The sequence below is a fragment of the Astyanax mexicanus genome, chromosome 16 (assembly GCF_023375975.1).
Source record: "Astyanax mexicanus isolate ESR-SI-001 chromosome 16, AstMex3_surface, whole genome shotgun sequence".
Taxonomy (NCBI): Eukaryota; Metazoa; Chordata; class Actinopteri; order Characiformes; family Acestrorhamphidae; genus Astyanax; species Astyanax mexicanus.
In genome coordinates, this window is record NC_064423.1 from 32593222 (window position 1) to 32609784 (window position 16563).

The following is a 16563-nucleotide window of genomic DNA, read 5'->3' on the forward strand; positions in this document are numbered from 1 at the left end:
CAGTGTGTTTAGAACATAACATATGGTGAATGCTTCTGAATTGCTTTTCCCACAAAAGTGTATATATTTACATTTGATCTGAGTGTGGTAGTTCTGGTTCACGAGAACACCACCTACTAAAGTATGTGCTCAATGTAAGGTTCATAAGATAAAATGTTCTACTTAAAACCCATTCATCAATATCTTGAACACACTGATTCTTAGATACATAAAGTACATTTGATTTGTTTGAAAGTAAAGATATTTAAAAGAAACAACTTGATCCAGGTGATCACGTGTGGTTTGCAGAGCTCTAGGGGCGCAATCGGTCAGCGTACGGTACATATACAGCAGTGCTAATGAAGCCATGCTGAGATTGAGAGTTCGAGCCTCACCGGAGCACAAACTTTAGGAGGAGAGTTAAGGAGCTTGCCTAAGATTACAATTAAACAAACATTAACAATAAGTGTGCATTAAATGCTACTGTGAGTTACTCAACAAAATATTCTCACAAGAACTTTGTGGGTTTTAAGAAAAATATATTCTGCTTACAAACGCTTGATGATAGAGCAACAAGAAATCTTAGAACACTTTTCATGTGACGCAAGTTGTCAGCCTATGGTCAGCCCTGGACTGGAAGCCCAACCCTTAGATCAAGGTACATATGGCCAATGTGTCTTTACTCCGCCCATCTGTTCAGCATCTGATTATAGCTCACCAATTCTCGTCTTAGTTAAGTTCTTCAGTGTGTGATAAGAACACTTCTCCTAAAACTCCAGTTCAAGCTCCAGGTGAGGCTTGAACTCACAACCTCGGCATAGCTTCACAAGCACTGCTGTATAAGTACCGCGCGCTGACCAATTGTGCCACTGGAGCGTAAAGACTAATACTTATGCTGATTTTTTGAGTGTACAAAGTGTACAAAGATTTCTTGCTACTCTATCAGCTTTGAACTTCAATCATCAAACACTTTCAGGAGAAATGTATTCCTGAAACAAACATAGTTTTTATGAAGATTTCTCTGGAGTAGCTCACACTGAGCACTTCTCGTTTTAGTTCTTTTTTTAGGTAGACTTCTTAACGCTCCTCCTAAAACACTCAGAATAAAGACATTTTACACTGTCCTATACCTCAGGGTGTTGATGTAAATGTTTCTTGAGTTTTACTCTTAATAACCTCAGCTGGAGCACATGTTTTACCCTGTGATGCTTTCATCAGTTCTTCTATGTATTTATTTTAGTTCTTTGTTTTAAAAACAAGACCTAACTGCGTCTTATACATTTGGTACATAAATATATTTTATATATATTTCAGAATCGGCTCGAACTCACAACCTCGGCATAGCTTCACAAGCACTGCTGTATAAGTACCGCGCGCTGACCGATTGCGCCACTGGAGTGCAAGAGCAGCTGCTTCACGCAAATTTACTGAGTGTACAAAGTGTTCCACATTTCTTGCTGCTCTGTCAGCTTTTAACTTCATTCATCAATCATTTTTAAAGAGAAATGTATTTCTGAAACCCACACAGTTTTTATGAAGATTTCTCTGGAGTAGCTCACAGTGACACTTAATGAGTACTTCTTGTTTGACTCCTTAGCACTTCTAAAAGACTCAGAGGCATTCAAAGGCATTTTACATTGTCCCAAGCATCAGTTTGTTGATGTAAATGTTTCTTGAGTTTTACTCCTATTAACCTCAGCTGGAGCACATACTTTAGCCTGTGGTGCTTTCTTCAGTTCTTCTATGTATTTGTTTTAGTTTTCAGTTTCAAAAACAAGATCCAACTGCATCTTAAACATCTGGTATATAAATATATACAGAAATGTATTTTGGAGTCAAATGTGATGTATTTGAAAATATTTACTTTTATACACAGCAGAGACAGACCTTCACAAGAACTGCGTGGGTGTCAAGAAAAATAAAATCTGCTTACAAATGCTTGATGAATGTGACCCTACACTGATAAACCGGCAAGAAATCTTTAAACACTATGCTTAGAAAATCCGGGTCAATTTTGTCACCCTATGACGCAAATGGTCAGCCAATGGTCACTGAACAAGAACTCTGGAACAATATAAAATGATTTTGGTCTCAGTGTAAGGAAAGTTGTATACAGGACATTCCAGGATTTTGGTACATTTCCTGTCCCACCACTTAAATTTCACATGTACATATCCAAAATATCTAAATGTTTATTTTTTTTGTGTGAAAAATGTACTTGTTATAAGACAAACTGTAAAATATGGTGGAAAAATAAGCTCCTTAGATATTATTCAAAAGGCTGTTTTCTCTTGTCCCTCACATTGGGTGACGAATTCCTTTGGCAAATGTAACAATTAAAATAAACTCTAAATAAACGACTTTCTCTTGTATATTGTTGATATGCATCTCCTTTACTTATGAAAACAACTTTTTTGGTCTACATTGTATTGCATGTTACAGTTTTTATGCTATTAATTTGTGTCCCACAACTTGCTCGCAACCCTGTTACAATAAGGAATTTTACCTGGCAGAGAAAGAGTTAAAAATAATTGTCTACTGGCACAAAGGAAGTTACATCACAAGGACATTTCTGCCCACATGTCAAGACCAAGGGTAAGTGCTCTAATAATTTTCAAGTGTTTTTTTTTTTTCAAATATGTTTGTCCAAGTTGTGTGTGTCACTCAGTGAATGTAACCCTGTTACTCATATTGTAAGACTAATAATGAGTAGAGTCAAAATTTACTTTATATACTTATATAACCATGTTTGTCCTTGATCTTGTATACATAGCTAAATTTTACATTTAGCATCTGTTCCTGGGGTAAACCACAACTTAGCCAAGATTTGCAACCCTGTTACTCGCAACCCTGTTACTGTAAGTTACCAAATATATTGCATAATCTAATTTAAAAAACTGCTTTGATACCTGAGTTTGACGAATCAAACTTTGTGATAGTCTATTACCTGTAGATAATAAATATGTAACTAAAATTATCTAATTGAAGATCAGATTTTCAGAAGTGACCACCCTTGAAATGTACCAAAATCCTTGAATGTTCCATACATACGTAAGGCTCCAGTGGCGCAATCGGTCAGCGCGCGGTACTTATACAGCAGTGCTAGTGAAGCCATGCCGAGGTTGTGAGTTCGAGCCTCACCTGGAGCATGTGTTTTAGGAAGAGTGTTCACATTACGAACTGAAGAGCTTAACTAAGAGCACTATTGGTCCACCATAGTCAGATGGGTCAGACTATCTGGGTCAGATGGGTGGAGTAAAGATACGTCGGCGAAATTCACCTTGATCTAAAGTCTGGTCTTAGCTAGACTCTTTAGTATACAAATGATAAGAACAATCCGCCTAAATATTGTGCTCCAGGTGAGGCTCGAACTCACAACCTCGGCATAGCTTCACTAGCACTGCTGTATAAGTACCGCGCGCTGACCGATTGCGCCACTGGAGCTGTACAGGTGTACTCTTTCAGGACAGTGTTGTCAGTCTGAATTTTTTTAGGAGGCGCACTATAATAATTCATATATAAAAGGCTTCAGCTAAGCCCAACCTTTAGATCAAGGTACATTTCGCCAAGGTGTCTTCACTCTTCCCACCTGTTCAGCAGTTACTATGGTGCACCAATTCTTGTCTTAGTTAAGCTCTTCAGCGTGAGGTGTGATCACTCCTCCTAAAACTTGTGCTCCAGGTGAGGCTCGAACTCACAACCTCGGCATCGCTTCACTTGCACTGCTGTATAAGTACCGCGCGCTAACCGATTGCGCCACTGGAGCGCGAGAAGTAACACTTTACGCAGATTTCAAAGTGTTCCACATTTCTTGCTGCTCTGTCAGCTTTTAACTTCATTCATCAATCATTTTAAAAGAGAAATGTGTTTCTAAAAAACCCACACAGTTTTTATGAAGATTTCTCTGGAGTAGCTCACAGTGACACTTAATGAGCACTTCTTGTTTTAGTTTTTTTAGTAGGTAGAGTCCACAGCACTCCTAAAACAGTCAGAGGCACTCAAAGGCATTTTACGCATCAAATTGTTGATGTAAATGTTTCTTAAATTTTAATCCTAATAACCTCAGCTGTAGCACATACTTTACCCTGTGGTGCTTTCTTCAGTTCTTCAATATATTTGTTTTAGTTCTCGGTTTTAAAAACAAGACCTAACTCCCTCTTATACATTTGGAAATAAATATATTTTATATATTTTTCAGAAATACAGAAATGTATTTTGGAGTCAAACGTGATGTATTTAAAAGTATTTACTTTTATTCACAGCAGAGACAGACCTGATTAGCTCCAATCAGTCTCTCTCTCTCTCTCTCTCTCTCTCTCTCTCTCTCTCTCTCTCACACACACACACACACACACATACAGAGGATAACAGCAACATTCTGTTCAGTGTTCCGTTCAAAATATACATTAAATCCAGCATAGCATTTAATCTTGCTTTATATTTACAGGCTGAATTGTGCGCTGTGAGATTAGTGGGGGTTACACGGGGTACACAAAACAATTTACCTCATTTAAATAAATCAACAATCCTCATCAAGATCCCAGTCAGATACCCGCTGCCCAGAACTGTTTGTCTGCAGAAGGGAAAAATACAACCGGAAAAAAAAGAAACAAAAAAAACTGATGTCCCACAAGGCCACATTCAGGCAAACAAATCCAATATAAGGATTTGATTCAAACAAATAAACAAACAAATCCTAATCAACATTTTGGACGAACAGATTTATTACAAATAGTGGCCTTTATTTACAAATAATCTGATAATTAAAATGTATAATCATATATGTATAATTGCCACATGAATTAACAAAGCCAGTTAAAAATCTCCTTTGTTTATACCAAAAAACAAACAAACAAATAAGTAATTAAATAAACAAATCCAGAAGGGGGCATCTTAAATCAACATTTGAACAAACATATTCAAAAAGGCAACCCATTTATTATTTTTTATAAACAAACAAGCAAATAAAAAATAAACAAACAAATAGATAATTCCAGGCCGGTCAACATCGAATTTTCGACAAATCCACCAATTACTTTATATATAATAAATAGTTAAATAAATGTTCAACTAAATCATTGAATAAATATGATATGGATTACTCCTCTTCGACATTTGAGCAAACAGATCTCTTTATATGTAACAAATAAAAAAATTAACACAGAAGTGGCCACATAAACCTTTGGACATCTACATTAAATCGCTCATTTTATTTAGGACACATACAACAATCAAACAAAAGTCTAAATAAAAAAAAACAATAATTTAACTAGGGGACACACGAGCAAATAAATAAATCGAAACAATCAAAATTTGAAAAACTAGTTAAGGTATGAAAAATAAATAAATAAATAAAATAGCTTTCATCACCAGTATCAGGGCAAACGGATCTGATAAAGCACGAGAGTCTGGACATCTCTGTTTTTTGCGCGTGGCTGGGTTGATTAATCCTTTTCGGAGGGCGCGCGCTCAAAATAGGAGCACGAGGCGACGGGCGGCAGCAGTTTAACGGGAGGGGTGGAGATCTGGCAGAGCTCGGTGTCGACGGTGTTGAGTGGGATGCGGTAGTGCGTGTCGTCCGGCTCCGGGTGGACCGTGCCTCCGTTGGAGACGGATGGAGCGGAGAAGCGCCAGAACAGGTTTTTCAGCATCTTCCTGAACTCCCTGCGCATCAGGCAGTACAGCACCGGGTTCAAACAGCTGTTGGTGTGCGCGAGACACACGGTGAGCGGGAACACATAGGTGTGGACCGTGTAGTAGGTTTTGTCCCAGTAGACCGCGTTAAACTTCACCAGAACGCCCCACAGCGTGATGGCGTGGTTGGGCATCCAACAAATGAAAAAGGAGAGGACCACCACAGTGACTGATTTGGTGACGGTGGACCTCCTCCGCGGTCGGCTGCTCTTCATGCTCCTGCGCCTGATGAACCTCAGGAGCATCAGGTAGCAGATGGAGAGGATGATCATGGGCAGGATGAAGGCGATGAGGATCTTCTGGAGATGGTACAGTGCCAGCCAGTGGTGGCCCTCGGGGAACCGGAGGAGGCAGAGCTTCTCTCCAGCTACCACGGTCACGGTGGAGAACACCGATGTGGGTGCCGTGGCCACGGTGGCCAAAACCCAGAGTACGGCGCACACCCACTTGACGGAGACGCCGGAGCGGCGCGCGCCCCTGCGCTTTAACCCGGAGGCTACTGCCCAGTAACGCGTGATGCTCATGGCCGTGAGGAAGAAGACGCTCGCGTACATGTTCATCACCGTCACCGAAAGGATGATTTTGCACATGGCGTCTCCAAACGGCCAGCTGAAGTCCAGCGCAGTGTCCACGGCCCAGAAGGGCAATGTGAGGACGAACTGGAAGTCCGTGACGGCCAGGTTGACCACGAAGAAGTTCACCGCGTTGGTTTTGCGCCCATGCTTGATCTTCATCAATAAAAACACAAGCAGGTTGCCAACCAATCCTACCGCGCACACGGCAGAGTACACGGTGGAGATGAAGATCCGCAGCGCGGGGCTGCCGTCGGCGGACACGTCGATGTCCTCCAGGCTGCTGAACTTGTGCTGATCCGCCAAACTTCTGTTGGCCGTGCCCCAGACGGTCTGGTTCAGGTCCACCGTCCTGTCCGGGGACAGCGCCACGGCGGGCGTCTTGGCCAGAACCGGAGTGTCCACCGACTGCATAGCCAGGCAAAGGATGCTGAGGGTCACTCAAACTGTCCAACCGCTAGAGCATCTTTAACGGTCCGGCGCCTGAATCCCAACCTCCGAGCAGCATCAGCATCAGTGTGGGGATGACTAATGGGCTGCTTTATAAAAAATCCGCGCTCAGAGCCCCGCCTACAAGAGCTAGGATTGGACGAACTTGTTGAATAACATTGCTTCAACTCATCCCTGTCAGAGGTAATTTATGGAGGTGAAAGAAAGGTATTGAAAGAAACATAAAGAAACCTATACCTCCACTTCTCCACAGACTGCCCACTGCTGCTTTGAGGATTCGGTTGCATTCGGTCACAAGTTGTAGGATAATGATCGTGTGATAATTTGATTCCTTTTAGCCACACGTGGTTGGATGGTTATTTAATTAATTTACTTTTTATTGAAAAAAAAGTATGTATTTTTCAGTTACATTTCAGTTCAGTTATATATTATTTCAGCGGTTTCAAAATCACTGTAGATAGTAAGTAGTTTGTAGACCAGTTTTCTTCTATTTTCATCTATTATTTCTGAGTTTTCTTTTAGAAAAGGTAATATGTGCGGCTTCTTTATTTTTTTAATGAAGGGAAATAGTCAGAAAAAAAATCCTAAATGAACTCAACACTGTGCACCACAATTTTGTTTCCACTAGGCGGCAGGCGACGAACATTCAGAGGGTTTTGTTTGCCATGGGTGTAAATAATAATATGTTCTCAAATAGATTCTTAAGGCAGTATTTTCACATCAAAAGCGTGGCATGACTGCACTAATCATTCTCTGAGGCACACCAAGATAAATTATGACCAAAACAACAATTTCATGATAACTGCATTTTTTTGTTCAAATAATACATAAAGAAGACACTTAAAATATTTATTTCACATCATTGTCAGTTAATTTTCTCTGAATATGTAGTAATCCCCAACTCCTTTGAAGTGCTTGAATGCTGGGAATTTCATTTTCTCAACCCTCTGGCTTTGGACAAAGAGGAAATTTACTCATGTTTTTTTTTAAATGGAATTTCTGCCTAATAATATTAATACGGTTAACAGGGCTTATGGTTTCTGTTTTGCAGTTGTAGGGTAATTTACCACAGCATGACGTAGATAAAACTCGGATGTGAGAAATCCCAGAACATGAAATGATGACCAATGAGTCAGAGCTTAGAATTTAAAATATATTAAAGTTTACTTGAAAAATAGTTTCAGCATTACAGATATATAAAAGGAACAAAAATTAATAGATATATATTAGAAAAGAGTAAAAGTACATCAACGAATACAATCTCGATAGATCAACACATTCGCAACCCAGAGAGAGAGAGAAAGAGAGAGAAAGAGAAAGAGAGAGAGAAAGAGAGAGAGAGAGAGAGAGAAAGTGAGAGAGAGAGAGAAACAGAGAGAGAGAGAGAGAGAGAGAGAGAAAGAAAGAGAAAGAAACTAAAGCCAGTCGAGGGACAGAGAGAACTCCTCAGACTTCATCCAAGCAGTTATACATTTTGCAAATGACATGTGATTGGACAGAACTTATCAATATGATTACGTCAGCAGAGTCCAGTAAACAGTTTGTTGTCCAGTTCCAATGACGTGATCCGCTCCAGCCTGTCTGAGCAACAGGTTCTTATCATGATGTTGTTCAGCTCTGTGTCCTTCATGAACACAGCAGACAGTCCTTAAGTGTCCTAAAGTCTGTGAGAAGAGTGGATGGAAAGATCTTCTGGCCTGTGCGACTTTACGGCGTGTAGAACAGGCATGCGCTGGCTATCTGAGGAGAGGTTCCCAGCACTTCACTCAGGTAGCTTGTTGTCTCCTAGTTCATATGCACTGGTCCCAGAACAGCAGTGAAGCTTCTCTGCCACTCAGGGTCTCCTCACAGCTCTCATTGTTGATGAAAACACTCTGACCTTCCTGATTCCTGAAAAAGTAAAAACAACCTCCAAAGCCTTGTCACACTTGTGACAGTTAAAAAGAGAGCAATGTTCATAAGGTTATTAAGTGAATTATAAAGTGAACAGTAAAAATAATAACTGTATATATAAATGTATAAAACATTTAAGAATAAGAGTGTGAAGGTGTGGTTATCTCCAATCACACCCTTCACAGTGATTATTGTTTCTTACATGTTAAATGTCCTTGTTTTAAATAATTTTTGCCATAATATAATTGTAAAAAGGTGAATAGTGTTACTCTGGGCTTGTCTTGCTGCTAACTGTACTATGCCACATTGGAGAAGTAGACAGATAATACCTAATACATAATATTCTCTACATTAGTGCACATGCTTATTTTACTTTCAGTGATGGTTCTGTATCTCTCAGCTTTTCCATAAATGCATGTGTAATGTGTGGCTTAAATTCTGGCTTTAGGGGAAACCTATGAGCAAGAAATGTCAAATTATCCGTATAGTGTTGGTGTATAATTAGGAGTGGAAAAACAGGGCGTCTCACGTTATGATATTATTACCATACATTGTCCACGTTAACAATGATATCACAATACTGTAAATCTGTGGAACTCAATATATTAAATGATAAAATACTCCTTAATAGGCAAATACCAGGAATTATGGATTTATTGGTGTCAGTTTCACAGAATTTTACAAGTAATATTTTCACTGCAGGTTTACCATACTCAATTGATTTTTTAAAGAAGTACATTTGCAATTTAACTTAGCAATGTTTTAATAATTATGATGACAATAAAGGCACTTTACCTGACTTTAAATTAAAAAATAACATAGAAAACTTAATTTTAAAACAATCATCATCATCTTTAAACATTTACTTGTTTATTGTTTTTAACAGCCATAATCCTTAAAAGACTCCTAGCTCAAAACTAAAATGTTCAGTTATCAGTTATTACATTTAGGAGCTAACAATTAACAGTAAATAGCAGGCCTAAGCATGCTAAGCATTATTGAATAAGGGCGGGTTTTCATGAAACAGATGAATTATCTACATAAGATTTACACAGAAAAAAAGCCCACCAATGTGAAAATGTGTCAAAAAGAATTAAAAAAATATTATGAATGTATTTCAGGTTATTAATGCATGAAATGTCAGTTATCAGTATTTAGAGCTTCTTCGGTTTGGTTGAAACCTGGCAACAAACTGCATTATATATGAGTCATGTCAAATAAAAATAATCAGTGTTATGAAAACCCCCAGGTAAGATTATCCCACTGTTGAATCACACATCATTAAGACGGTGTTCAACATGACCAATTATCTGATTAAGCAATTAAATTATGATTAAATTGTGATAATTGCAAGTGAGAAGCAGTAGGAGAAGCAGAAGTATACAGCTGATTGGGATGTGTCCCAATTTTGCTTTCCACCCTTTAACCCCTTAAACTGCTACACCTAAGAAGGCATTAGGGCTGTATTCAAATGTATTATCAATTCATTTTTAGGTAATTAATATTTAGCCATCAGTATTTTAACTATTATTCACAATGATGCCTTAAACCTTTATGCCAGCAACCGGGATCACATGTAAAGCCCTGCTAATATCATGACAATAACAAATGTTCTGAAAACCCCAGAACTGGTAAAACAGCCCACTGTTAAATCGTGTAAACATTAGATTGTATTTAAAAACAGACTCTCATCTGATAAAATCTGATATAACATCATGATCAAATCTTAATGCCTTCAGTTGATGGGATCTGTCCCAATACTTCTTTTAACACTTCAAGCTCTGAAACCCTTTAACTTATTTTCTCAATATCAGCAGGCAAATGTTTTTCCTCAAGAGGGCAGTACTTAAGTCCATTTCAGTGCTTCAAATGCCCATTATCAAATTTATTTAAATGAATAATAGTGATGTAATGTTAATGTTAATTTAATGTTAATTCCAGGTGCAAAGCAGTAGATATATTCAGTTTATGGGATGTGTCCAAATTCCTCACACCCCTTCTGTTCACTAGGGGTGTAAGAAAATATTGAAATGTGATCGTATCACAATATTTCGTTTTGCAATACTGTATCTATTTTTAAAAACACAGTATCTATTTTTTTTATTAATAGTTTAGATGTAAATATTGGTTGCAGACAGTGGCTCACTTGATCCATTTATATCCCACTGTTCCAATTGCATAAAAAGTTAACTTTTCCTTTACTTATATTTTATTAATAACGTGTGTTTTTATACTATGACAATTTTCTGCTTACAGTACTGCAATTTAGAGTCTTATATTAAATTGTAACCTTTGTATTGTGATATGTATTGTATTGCCCTACTGTTTACATATTCACTCATGTTTAGCATGCTGAGGTTTCTCAACACCAGGACTACACTAACTTCTTATGCTGTTATGTATTTATTTTTGTTGTAATATCGTGATTAAACATTAATGCCAATGTTAGTGCAAATTCCCTGTACATCTTTTTACCTTGGGATAACTATCCCTTTGATATCAGTGACATCATACTGTTTTCTTCTCAAAGAAACAAAGACACTTGCTGCATGACAGTAATACTATTACATTAATTCAATATTTTTCTTCCCTGTCTGCCCTGTTGTGGGAAAATGTCACCATAGAGAAATCCATAATAGAAGTTCTAGTTGTATCTTTGAAACCAAACAAGATCATCATCGAAAATTTAAAATGTTTGCAACTGCAGGTCAACCATGTTTTTGTCATGCCAATTGTCACAGAATTCCACCCTGTTGCACTGCTTGCAATAACAAAGTGGACGCATGCATGACACAAAATTAAAAATATATTAAACTGCGAAAATATAATTTCTGTGAAATCTGAAGTCTTATAAATATGATAAATAGCTACGATTTACCATGTTAAAATGTATATTATGTCTTGAAAGTGGTCTAATTTGTATTTGTTTTGATATTTACTGTGAGTTTAAGTGGTTTAAGTGATTTTGCATAAAAGTTTATATTTGCAGTTTTCGTGCAGATTTTATGTCATTAAAGGCCATATTTAATCAATCTATAGCTCATTAGTCAATTATGCATGACGCAGCTGGATTTTGGGTTTGGATGTGTCTTGAGAATGCAAAAAAGTTGCACAAGGAAGCTATCGGCTGGGCTGTGCCCCACGTGAGGGAGCGCTGCGGCGGTCTCCGGGCTGTGCGCCGCCTGAGAGACAGCACTGCGCTAACCTTGCTAAGCTATCTAGTTCACTCAGGTACCCTCTGCCTTTTTTCGCAGCCACACACAGACTACTGATATGAATGTGAACACTCAATTTTTTTTATTAATTTAAACACCATTCTCTAGTAAGCTAACCTGGTGGTTGTGATAAATTACCTGACTGAATCAGCTAGCCAGTTAGCTTAGCTTTTCAGGAGAAAAGTAGCAGCTCTGGGTCAGTCTTGTCGTCTTTTTGAGCTCTAGAAGTCTCCAACTTTCAACTCACTGCCAATATTCACTCTTGTTAAATTCCTTCTTTGGTCACTGAGCTTTTTTGAGACATGCTGAGGCTTTTTAAGCTGTGTAGCAGCTGAAGTTTAACTGAGCCAGCTCTTCTAGCTAGCTAATTTGTTGTACTAGCTAGCGATCGCTGGTGTTGGAGAACAAGCAGCAGGCGGAGACAGAGGACAAAACAAACACAGAAACCTGACGGAGTGAACAATTAAAATAGGAATTTACAGACTGAATCCGTGCTGACAAGACCTGCCAGTGCTTTCACTCAACATGTTTCATTAATATCTGATGATACATTATGATCATTTTATCATATACTACTGAAAATAAGTTATATCGGTCCTTTAATTTGCTGAGTGTTTATAACCGAAACAAAGGCATTTTCTTGTCCTGTTTAACTCAAAATCTTTTAATAAACAGCCATAATGGAACTGTGGTGTAATCGCAATAATACACTTGAGGTTCGTGCTATAATGTGTAGTATTGGCATTGGTATTGTGACTATGACCGCATCACAGCAGTGCCAATAAAACACATTATAGCACGAACTCTTCGAGTGTATTATTGCTTAAATATTGTGATATTATTTTAGAGACACATTGACCACCCTGAATTCTATAGTATGTCTTTTTTTCTTCTTCATGTTTTAAATGACCAAAAGGCACATTATTCTGGTGATGACTCTCTAGTGTAACTACATTATAATATGGCTGTAAATAGCAGCACATTTAAGGCCTGCCCAAGCTAATACATAGGCCTATAACAAAATGTGATGAAAAAAAATCTGAACTGAACAGAACTGGTGAAATATCCCACTGTCAGATCCTGCAAGTGTCAGATTGCATTAAAAGCCGGGGTCTGTGGTGTGATTAAACGGGCTTCAGCTGAATGAATGGCTCCTTAGCATGCAGTGTAGGACTGCTGAGCTACTCTAAGAGCTGTGGCTGGTTCTTTTGTCCTGCTGTTCGCCCTCCTCCCTGACCTCCTCTTCCTTCTCCGGCTCTGGAGAGGAGGCGGGGCTTCAAACTTTCGTTCCTGGGAGAAAGTTTTGTTCTGGGCTGAGGACTGGAAGCTGCAGCCCGGAGAACCAGCAGCTCTGGAGCCCCCAGAAGCTCCCAGCTCACTGACCCAGCAGCACCAGCTCAGGCTGGGATGGACCACCCCACCACGCTGAGGGGATCTCTGGAGTTTTGGGTCGTATAGTGTTAGGGGGTTCCCCAGCCTGCTGTTGTCTGTGAAAGAGATAAGAGCTGCTAATGATGATGATGATGGAAGGACGTGATCCACAATGCAGAACGCTGAACCCCGGATCTTCTGGATGGACGGGATCTGAGTGATCCAGCCTGCACTGCTTCAACATGATGCTCTCCCCGGACCGTGGATTAACCTCAGGCTTATTATCCGGCTCAGCTTTACCTCTACTTCTTCTCTGGGTCACAGCTGGACTTGTGTCCATTGTGCAGAGTGACAAAACTAATGAGCAGCTCACAGGTGAGTGTTTATGCTAAAATTATTAGTCTTACGTCTATCAGTATTACTGTTCTTCTTCAGAAGAATGATGCATCCTGCTGCCATGTGTCTATGTGAGAACAAAGGGTTTGGACTGCATTCATTGTCTCACTGTGTCCAAGCAGATCTTCTACTGTGCAGAAGACACAGTCTACACAATGTTCACTCTTCTACTCAAATGCTACTTCCTTCAGTTCACTTACAGACCAGCGCTGACTCTAACCTGATTGTTCAGTTCAGTGATTCTAGAACTAGATTTCTGATGCGGAACATCTTTATTTTATACTTAAGTTAAGGTATCCAGCTCTGGAAAAAAATAAGAGAACACTTTCTAAATCAGTTTTGCTATTTATAGGTATATGTATAAGTAAAATTAACATTGTTGTTTTTTTCTATAAATTAAGGACAAATAAAAATATTGTAATTTAGAGCATTTATTTACAGACAGTGAGAAATGTCTAAATTAACAAATAAAATGCAAAGCTTTCAGACCTCAAATAATGCAAAGCAAACATATTTTATATTCATAAAGTTTTAAGAGTTCAGAAAGCAATATTTCGTGGAATAACCCTGTTTTTTATTCACAGTTTTCATGCATCTTGGCATGTTCTCCTCACTGCTTTTGGATAACTTTATGCCACTCCTGGTGCAAAAAATCAAACAGATTAGCTTGGTTTGATGGCTTATGATCATCCATCTTTCTCTTGATTATATTCCTAAAGTTTTCAATTTGGTAAAATCGAAAAAAAAAAAAAAAAACTCATCATTTTAAGTGGGCGCTTATTTTTTCCCAGAGCTGTATAGTGATATTTACCCTTAAAAGTTTGTGAACTCTAGACCTGACATAACTACTTTTGTTTGTCCCAAAAAAAAGCGATTGTATTTTAAAAGCATTTTATACAATGGAAATAATACTAATATAATAGCATAAAAATACAATTACACTCTATTGAACACTATCAAAGAAGATGTATTCAGAATATTATTTTTAAATATTACTATTAATATATAGTTATAATATATATTTTTTTAATATAATAAATAAATAACATTTAAGTTTTTTTAAATCAGTGTTTTTAAAAGTCAACATACTGGCTGATTTAAGTTAATTGATCTTCCTTTCTATAACAATGGGCAAAATCGAGGTCAGCAAAAGTGATTGATTGAGTCCATATACTGTCAATGACATAATTAATGTTACAGGCCTAGTCAACCCTTTAGAATGTTCTATATTTTAGCATGTGTTTGACCTAAAACTTCATTCTAAAGCCTAAAATTAGATAAGGAGAAACAAGTCAAGCAAATGAGACAAAATATTAGAATCACTTACTTATTTAGAAAATTATTCAATATTACATCTAATGTTAAACCTGTCAGTGTCAAAATTATGTTACAAATCTTTGCTTTCAGTGTCTGTTATGACCTTCTTGTGTAGCAGCAACTGCAGTTAATGTTTGCAGTAACTGTTGATTAGTCCTGCACACCAACCTGGTGGGTTTCCCTCCCATAAACTGCTGCTTCAGCTCCTTCCACAACATTTATTCCAGGCCAAGCTCAAGACTTTGAGTTGGCCATTCAAAAAAATAACTTCGTTTTTCTTTACCTGTTCTTTGGTAAAAATGACTTTTGTGCTTTGGCTCGTTGTCTTGCTGCATGACTCAGGCTGATGTTCTGGTATTTTCCTTTAGATCTTGCTAATATTATTTAAAATCTATTATTTAATCAATGGTAGCAAACACTCCTGCCACAGATGCAGCAACATAGGCCTGAACCATGATACTACCACCACTTTGTTTCACAGATAGGGCAAGGATTTTTTGTTGGAATGCAGTGATTTCCTTTCTTTAAACAAAACACTTCACGTTCTAACTAAAAAGACCAACTTCCGTTTCATCCATCCACAAAACATTGTTCTAGTAGTCTTTTGGCTTGACCATGTAACCTTTAGCAAACTGTATATTGTTGCTGTCAAATGTAAACCACTTATGTCCAAAACAGCAACTTTACAGGAGAGAGAAAAAACCTTGTAAACTTTCAATGGAAGTCAATGTAAAAAGAGTTTATTTCAGGTAATTTTGAAGAGTTTCTATTGGCCCGTTCATCAAGAAATGTTGGCACAGTGTAAGGGACAGTTTGTCTGTTCAAATTATGTACTAAACTAAAAATCGACAAAGATGGGGATAAGTGTTTTTCATTGGACAGCGACAAAATGGGCCTCTGTTTGTATACTTTTCGATTTAGTTGTGGATTGTTGGAGCCCAGTCTCTTAAAAGATTGTTTTATAACCTTTTCCAGCTTAATGAGCATCAACTATTCTTCTTCTTTTGAGTTTCTCAGAATTTTTCTTTCTTTTGTGGCATGAGACACTTTCCACAAACATGTGTTGTTTAGATCAGACTGTTCTACTTACAGTCTAAATCTCTACCCACTAACACCTGATTGTCATTTCATTGATTGGAAACATTTGACACTAGTTTTACCCTCAAATTATCTGCTAATCCTACGTAAAGCTTATTTTTAGCTTAAATGCTAAGATAAACTGTGTTGAAGTTGATGTTTTAGGTCAAATAAAAGGCAAGGACATAACCTATTGTACCAGAAACATCCAGAAGCCAGACACTGAAGAAAAAGTAAAGAAATATAATTGTACTAAAAGGATCCAGATTCCACATACTGGAGAAAAAGAAAAAGTAAAGGCGAGCTTATTGTACCACAAAGATCCATCTAAAGATACTAAAAGAATATGTAAGGAGATAGCTTATTGTACTGGAATAAGCCAGAAGCCAGATAGACTACTGAAGAAAAGATGAGGAGATAGCTTATTGTACTGGAAGAATTTCGAAGCCAGAGGCGTGCATAACAAATCATTCTGCACATCCACTATTCTTAGTGCCATTGTATCCAGTGTTATGCATTGGTTCTGCCAAGAGTATTACATACTGCTCCATCCTTTCTTTGTTTCATTGTCACTGCTCCCCCCACACTAACAGGAAACT

At 38.0% G+C, this 16563-nt stretch overlaps 2 protein-coding genes and 4 non-coding genes across 6 annotated transcripts in view; 2 read left to right on the top strand and 4 right to left on the bottom strand.

Annotated features, from left to right (window-relative positions):
- Positions 1-762: 762 nt before the first annotated feature.
- Positions 763-855, bottom strand: trnai-uau (transfer RNA isoleucine (anticodon UAU)). The gene is given in 2 exon segments: positions 763-798; positions 818-855. It is a non-coding gene; the product is annotated as a tRNA-Ile (tRNA).
- A 2180-nt stretch (positions 856-3035) lies between these two features.
- Positions 3036-3128, top strand: trnai-uau (transfer RNA isoleucine (anticodon UAU)). Its single transcript is given in 2 exon segments — positions 3036-3073; positions 3093-3128. It is a non-coding gene; the product is annotated as a tRNA-Ile (tRNA).
- Positions 3129-3330: 202 nt separating this feature from the next.
- trnai-uau (transfer RNA isoleucine (anticodon UAU)) lies at positions 3331-3423 on the bottom strand. Its single transcript is given in 2 exon segments — positions 3331-3366; positions 3386-3423. It is a non-coding gene; the product is annotated as a tRNA-Ile (tRNA).
- Positions 3424-3652: 229 nt separating this feature from the next.
- Positions 3653-3745, bottom strand: trnai-uau (transfer RNA isoleucine (anticodon UAU)). The gene is given in 2 exon segments: positions 3653-3688; positions 3708-3745. It is a non-coding gene; the product is annotated as a tRNA-Ile (tRNA).
- Positions 3746-4241: 496 nt separating this feature from the next.
- Positions 4242-6745, bottom strand: rxfp3.3a2 (relaxin family peptide receptor 3.3a2). Its single transcript, XM_007231950.3, has one exon. It carries the CDS (start codon positions 6657-6659, stop codon positions 5424-5426), a length of 1236 nt encoding a protein of 411 aa, XP_007232012.1. The 5' UTR covers positions 6660-6745; the 3' UTR covers positions 4242-5423.
- Positions 6746-12830: 6085 nt separating this feature from the next.
- LOC103030160 (A disintegrin and metalloproteinase with thrombospondin motifs 7) overlaps positions 12831-16563 on the top strand; it is a 150160-nt gene continuing 146427 nt past the window's right edge. The window contains exon 1 of the mRNA XM_049465710.1: positions 12831-13549. Within this exon, the coding sequence (XP_049321667.1) occupies positions 13417-13549 (133 nt within the window). The 5' untranslated portion in view covers positions 12831-13416. The remainder of the gene's footprint in view (positions 13550-16563) is intronic.